Consider the following 7,649-nt stretch of genomic DNA (forward strand, 5'->3'; position numbering starts at 1 on the left):
ACTTTACAGCAAATCTTTGGGAGGTCATAACTCAAAAACATACTTATTCTTACTTACGTACATTTTCCTTACTTATTTATTGTTCAATTTTAGAGAAAGATATCATTGAAAAGAAGAATAAAATGCAAAAAATCTGGTTTGAGGAATTAAAATAATTGTAAGGTTATTGGAAATTTAAAAAAATTTTCAAAGTTTAAAAAAAAAGAAAATATAAATACCAATAAAATTAAATAAAAAGAATATAGAAAAAAATCCTGACTAATATTTTCACACTCCAAAATAGAACTAAGCATGACAAATAATACGTAATTCAATGCCGTATTGTTTGAGAAAAAAATGAAAAAATTTAATTTATATTTTTTCAATTTTTATTCATAAAAAATACATTTATGGTGCAATTTCAATAAAATTTGTAGAGAATCAGCAGAGTAGTAATACAAACAAGATATGGTAAAACTATAGAAATCCAATGATACTTGCCGATTTTAGCTTGTTTGGCAGACGATCCCCTTAAATAATCCCGTTTTGTGACCTGGGAAGGGGGGACCAAGGGCTTGCCCCTGGCTAGGGGTTGTGACCTGGGAAGGCTGGTCAGGGGGATTGCCCCAGCTATGGGATGTGACCTGGGAAGGTGGGTTGGGGGGGAGGGGGCTTAACCCCTGAGTAGGAGTTGTAACCTGGGAACTCCTAGGTTAGGTTAGGTGAGTTTATTAGGTTTTGTACCCTCTTACAAATCTAATGTGTTAAATAATCATGCTTTTTCCTGTTTTCGCATACTCAAATCACAGATTCCTACCCGTGTCCCTCGGGAATAGGGGCCCAAAACGGTACAACGGCTTATTTGCAGTGAAAAAGTTCAAATTCGTTGAAAGCACATCACTTCCTGTAGGAATAAGTTTTTTCCTCTTAGAAATGTTGCCCCGTGTTTTCATATAAATTTATCGAATATTCAAATAATGTGCGTATTATAAAAAAAAAAAATGTGTTATCATGGGGGGGGGCGACAATACTCTGACCCTAGTTAAAGGTGCATCATTCTACTTTGTGGTTCACAATTAAAGAATGGTGCAATATCAGTTAGGACATTGAGACTTATAATTGAATAGACTTTTGCAAATACACTATTTTGAATACCATATACTACTAGCAGAAACCTCTATTAACAAGGTTACAGATTTTAATAATGAATAACTACTCGTTCTACTCCTTTTGTCATCATAGCACATCATTGTAAGCATTATTCCAACCGGTAGTTAAAAAAAACACCGATAAGAGGTGCTTCTGCCATAAGTGACTGTTCGACCAAAATAAACGGCCCAACGTTTTATAATTTAAACCTCTGTTATTTATTTTCAATATAGAAATATGCAAATGCTCTAATTTTATTGATCCTGTTCATAATAAAAGGTTACGGTAGAAACGTATGTTTGAAATATTTAGTCTGATTACTGGAATTGAAAGCCAAATCCATGTTCCAATAAATGCTGGAGTGCAAAGCTACAACTCACCCCTTTGTTAAGAGTGTATTCACCCCTTAAGTTTGTATAATTGATAATTAACATCAAAATACATGCCCACGGGGCTAACGTATAGTGAATTATGTTCCGCTTGCCAGAACATAGGAGCAGTGAGATAATGTTTAATCGCGAGCGAAGCGACCATACGGCAGAGTAAAAACCAATAAATCATTAGCTCAATTAAGTAAGGAATTTGTAATACAATGATTGAACACTTACAAACGACTCAATAAAAATGGGATGGAAATCCTCGTTTTCTATGCATCAGGAAGTCCTGGCAAACATAAGCTCGTGTTTTGACAGTTTCACTACTGTTTTAAGGTTTAAAGGCTACTCATGGATGGCAGGGGCAAGAGACAGTGACATTGCCCTTTCAAATAGGACAATGATCTAGAGACTGACCGCATAGGCTATACATATGATCAGCGCCTAAGCTCCCTCTCCACTGAAGCTAGGACCAAGGAGGACCAGGTAATGGCTGAAGATGACTCAGCAGACAGACCTATAGGCTCCCCCAAAACCCCCATCCTTATTTCACAAGGATGGTGAGATTGCAGCAACCAAAGGAACTAACGAGTATGAGTGGGAATCGAACCCCAGTCTGGCGTTCACCAGTCAGGAACGTTACCACATCGGCCAGCAGCGGTTTTGATTAGAGTAACTTTTATTATGATTACTGTACTTTTATGACGATGACTGACGGAAACAGTTATAAAAAGTTAATTTAAACACAATTAGGCAAGTACATTATATTTTAAGTTGTTTCAAACGTAATTGATGACGATACCTATCACAAGGACATAGCTTTTCAGTTATGGTAGTTGACCTACCCTAACTCAATAACTAGATTTCCGCCAGGAATTGTCAAAATCGTTCAAAATGCTGCAAAATACATTAAAAACCAGTCTTATTTTCTACAAACCGTTTATTGCACCATTCTATATTTTTACCAACTTTATTAGGTGGGGATACCTTAGGCTAAGACAATACCCAACTATTTCCCTAGAAATCTTGCATAACGACAAATATAGTTAACATAGAAAACGGGAATGAAACTCGTCTTTTCAATGAGAAAAACATCAGACTTTTTAATAATCTTGCTGCTGAAAAGATAAAAAATTAGCCCTTAATCAAAACTCAATTAATTTTCGATACAAAAAAACAAAATCGTTCAAAATCTGTACAAATGGGCCGCAAAAAACATTTTACCAAAGCTTTTCAGAACGGAGCATATATAATCAATCAATAATTTGCCTACGTTAGGTTACTTTCAACTATACAGCAGGCCTAGAGTAATGCTCATTCCATCTAATATTTCAACAATAATTTCAAATCATCACTTTACACCAATTTTCTATGGAATTTCACTTTTTCTCTTACTAACATTTAAATTTTTCACTAAATACCTTGTTACTTAGCTACAGCTTGTATTACAAGTGCCAGTATAGAATAAATTTACGTAAGGCAAGATCCCACCAGCTAACAAGCTATAAACAATCATTAATTAGGGTGTTACAGGTAGACATTTATATCCTATATCTTGGCGCTAAGTTTGCCTTGCATAAGCAGAAACCTTAAAGAATAAAAAAGAAAAAAATCAATAAAATCAAATACCTTGTTGATCGTTGCCTCTGCAAATGAACAGTATCAAGTTGTATGGTAGCCTGAATTAAAGGGGAGCTTTTTATCATAATTCGGTAGTAGTGATCATAACCACCTATGAACTGAGAGATGTTCATTTAACCTTGAGAATATCAACGATTGACACAAAGTTCACTTAGGATAATGACACATGACTGACATGACGTCTCACGTGAAGACAGCAGTGATGTAACAACCAGTAAACAGTTACAAAACTTTATTAAGCCCCCCTGACACTTGCACGCATTCGTGGCACGCACTGGCACGCATTGATGCGCGAATTCGCGTGAACGAGCCGTGAAAATGTCGTGAACAGTGCGAGAACTCGCGTGCCAGAGCGTACCAATGCGTGCCATGCAGGCCCAAAACTTTGAAATGTTTAAAGTTTGTGGCACGCATTGGCACGCTATAAATGGCCGTGAAATAGTCGTGAACGATGCGCCAACTGGAGTGAACTGGAGTGAACTGGAGTGAACAGTGCGGGAACTGGCGTGCCAGAGCGTACCAATGCGTGCCATGCTTCCCCTTCCAAGCATCGTGCACGCCAGTTCACGCATCGTTCACTCCAGTTCCCGCACTGTTCACTCCAGTTCACGCCAGTTCCCGCATCGCAGCCTTCCCACTGACATTATCACGCATTGTACTCCCGCATTGTCTCGCACTGTTCACGCTAGTTCGCGCATCGTTCACTCCAGTTCCCGCATCGTTCACTCCAGTTCACGCCAGTTCCTGCATCGTTCACTCCAGTTCACGCCAGTTCCCGCCGGTTCACGCTAGTGCCCGCCGGTTCACGCTAGTGCCCGCCTACTCATGCTAGTGCCCTCCTACTCCGCCAGTGGAGCTCTCGTGGGATTATCAGGGGGTGGAGCTCTCGTGTGATTAAGGGGATTAGGGGGTATATAAATTGAGGTCCGAGGACACTCCTAGCCATTCCAGAGTTCGCCAGCGAGGAGACAACATGCCTAAACTGAAGCAGCCAAAGGGAAGGGGGAGGAAAATGGACGTGATGGAGGAGACTGCAGATCGAGAATCTCCTCATTCATCATTTTCAAGTCTCGATATGGTCATCCCGGAGACACAGCAGGATACAAGCCAGAGCCAGGTATCCTGTGATGACGATTTAAAGAAGAAGCGGGTTCGGGTGTCTAAGAAGGACATCCCTGACTACCAGTGGACGGAAGAGACGGAGACTACGTTGGCCGACCTTGTCAAGGAGAACCCCATGCTCTTTGACAAGAAACACAAGGAGTGGATAAACAAGGTGTTGAAGGACAGCAGGTGGGCATATATAGGAAGCCAGCTGGAACCTCCTGCCACTGCTGCCCAATGCAAAAAACGCTACGAAAACTTGAGGACGAGGGTTGGCAAAATTATGAAGAAGGAGAAGAAGAGTGGAGCTGGCCAAGCCCAAAGGAGTGGCCGTGATGACTTCATCATGGACACTTGGTCGTTCCTCATACAGCACATCGTCCGGGGAGAGACAGTCGCCAGTGAGGAGTTTCGTGGCTCCGAAGGAGGTGCCACGACAGCCAGCGAAGTCGACGATGACGTGAGGTCGACGGGGACTCGCAGCCAGGCATCTACCACCACCAGGAAGGACAAGGGGAAGGGGTCCTGCCGAACACTTGACACCTCTCACAGCGACACCTATGTGTCGGAGAAGGATTTCAGCAATATATTGAGGAATGTGAGTATTAATTCTTTTTGACATATGCTATCTGTGGCATTAAAATGCTGTACTAAATTGTTTCAATGTTTGTTACATATATACATATATATAATATATAATATATTTTTATAATATTTTTTATGTTTCAGCTTGTGTCGAAAGCTGATTCGTCAACCCCAACGTATATGGGCCAGCACAAGATTGTGCACGATTTTTCGTGCCTGCTGGAAGGCTACATGCGTGCCATCCCAGTACACCGATGGCACGAATTCCAAATAGAGTGCCTCAATCTCACACAACGTTACAGGGACGAGACTCAGGTCTTGCAGCAGGCACAGCAACAATCCTCAGAGACCTGGGCAGGCCCACAGCAACAGCAACCTTTACAGCCCCCTGTGCATCCCCCTGTGCATCAGCAACCCCCTCAGCAACAGTCACCTTGGCAGCCCCCTCACCAGCAGTCAACTTGGCAGCCCCCTCACCAGCAGTCAACTTGGCAGCCCCCTCACCAGCAGTCACCTTGGCAACCCCCTCACCAGCAGTCACCTTGGCAACCCCCTCACCAGCAGCAACCTTGGCAGTCCCCTCAACCAGGACCCTCGCATGCACAGCCAGAGCAGCAGCAACAGCATCGTCCAGCCAGTCATAACTGGGTGCCGCAGTCAAGCCCTTCTTCCTTGCCCCGTACCACGGAGTGGCACCCAGGGATGCCAACTCCACTGTCATCCACCCCTGTCCAGGTGACCTCGCCATCAGTGCCAGTGTCGTCACCCACCCTTGTCCAGGCTCCTTCACCAGCACCTTCATTAACGTCGCTGTCGGCGGCATTCAAAAGTCCATTGACCTTCCCTGTCCTGACCCCGGGGACCATCGACAGCAGCCTTGATGAAGCCATGACACCCTCACCCCTCTACTCGTCCAAGGAGCTTGATACCCCACCAGTCAAGGACAAGGAAATTTAAATAGTGTAAAATATTTGTACATAATTGAAGTGTGATACTTGTATATATATGTTGTTTTAATGTAAATAAACTATTTATATATTTACAAAGACTTTTCATCTATTTCCTTAAAATACAAAGAAAGAAACAGTAAAGTAAAAAATAATAAAAGTGAAGAAAAATAAACCCCCCAAAAAATTTATATTTGCTGTCTTAATGTGGAAAAAAAATGATATCTTATTTCAAACTATTTTTATCTTTATAATGAAGAGAAGCAAAAAGGAAACGAAAAAATTAATGAAAATGAAAGAAAAATAAAGCTAATATGTTTTTATATTTGCTGTCTTAATGTGAAAAAATAATGGAAAGTTGAGTATTATCTTTACTATGTATAAATGTAAGCTCTTGTCATTTTGAATGAAATCAAAAGTGATATTAACGTAAACAAGAGCTGTTGCCTACCGGAGGCATCCAGGATGCTATCGCTCGCTCTTATGGGTCATTTAGTTTGCTAGAGCGACGTTCCCAGTTTGTTTTGCTTTAATAATCTAGCTATTTAGCTCCGCATAAAATGCTTATATTGTTAGCTCGGGGATTTCGACACGATCGAGGTAACGATCCTGCCTTTGTTGACGTATTGTCGCTATAGGCAAATTTTTTTAAGTTTGCTGTTTTTCATGTAAAAATGAAATGATGTCTTATTTCATGCACACACTTATTTTCATCTATTACCAATCAAGATGCACATATGTTGTTTTAAATAAAAATGTTATGAAAAATAAACCCTAGAAATTTTTAAGTTTGCAGTTTTCATGTAAAAATTAAATGATGTCTTAATTCATGCACACACTTATTTTCATCTATTACCAATCAAGATGCACATTTGTTTTAAATAAAAATGTTATGAAAAATAAACCCAAGAAATTTTGAAGTTTGCTGTTTTCATGTAAAAATTAAATGATGTCTTAATTCATGCACACACTTATTTTCATCTATTTACCAATCAAGATGCACATATGTTGTTTTAAATAAAAATGTTATGAAAAATAAACCCAAGAAATTTTGAAGTTTGCTGTTTTCATGTAAAAATTAAATGATGTCTTAATTCATGCACACACTTATTTTCATCTATTACCAATCAAGATGCACATTTCTTTTAAATAAAAATGTTATGAAAAATAAACCCAAGAAATTTTGAAGTTTGCTGTTTTCATGTAAAAATTAAATGATGTCTTAATTCATGCACACACTTATTTTCATCTATTACCAATCAAGATGCACATTTGTTTTAAATAAAAATGTAATGAAAAATAAACCCAAGAAATTTTGAAGTTTGCTGTTTGAATGTAAAAATTAAATGCTTTCTTAATAGTTGTACATATTTTATGTCTGCTATTTATATGTAAATCAAATGCTTTCTTATAGAAACTAAAATAAAGGGCCACAAAAAATACAAACGAAAAATATACGTTTCTTTTATTTACAAAATGGAACAACTATACAGCTCATGGAGGTACTACAATTTTTTCTTGCCAAGGGACAGCACCAGCAGGGGACATGTAGTAATGTGAAAGGTAGTCTCGCTGATCCTTTGCATCCTTCTGGATATGATGGCCGGGTAGAGTCATCAGCCCCTGCAGGTTTTGCTCATTCCTCCATGCACCAGGGATCAGAGCATGTGTGTCCGGATCTTCGTAGTCCACTTCTGACAAAGCACCTGGGTATTTGATGAGGACGAGGTTGTGCAGGACACAGGCACACATGGTGATCAGGTTGATGGTGCTTGGCTTCTGCTGCATAGTCGTCAAGAAGCAACGGAACCTTTGACTTAAAATTCCAAAGGCATTCTCAACGACACGTCGGGCACGAGACAACCTGTAG

General features: G+C 40.0%; 1 protein-coding gene across 1 annotated transcript; it reads left to right on the top strand.

Moving 5' to 3' along the window:
• The first annotated feature begins 4,507 nt into the window (after positions 1-4,507).
• Positions 4,508-5,927, top strand: LOC137636709 (mediator of RNA polymerase II transcription subunit 15-like). Its single transcript, XM_068369089.1, has 2 exons — positions 4,508-4,845; positions 4,977-5,927. The coding sequence occupies exons 1-2, from the start codon at positions 4,531-4,533 to the stop codon at positions 5,787-5,789; spliced, it is 1,128 nt and encodes a 375-aa protein (XP_068225190.1). The 5' UTR covers positions 4,508-4,530; the 3' UTR covers positions 5,790-5,927.
• The last annotated feature ends 1,722 nt before the right edge of the window (positions 5,928-7,649 follow it).

The sequence above is a fragment of the Palaemon carinicauda genome, chromosome 3 (genome assembly GCF_036898095.1).
Source record: "Palaemon carinicauda isolate YSFRI2023 chromosome 3, ASM3689809v2, whole genome shotgun sequence".
In the NCBI taxonomy this organism is placed as follows: domain Eukaryota; kingdom Metazoa; phylum Arthropoda; class Malacostraca; order Decapoda; family Palaemonidae; genus Palaemon; species Palaemon carinicauda.

Bases quoted from the DNA above. Each gene is read 5' to 3' on its own strand.
- LOC137636709 (XM_068369089.1), top strand. From the start codon at position 4,531: ATGAAGAAGGAGAAGAAGAGTGGAGCTGGCCAAGCCCAAAGGAGTGGC. The intron at 4,846-4,976 runs GTGAGTATTAAT...TTTATGTTTCAG, and splicing joins TCAGCAATATATTGAGGAAT to CTTGTGTCGAAAGCTGATTC.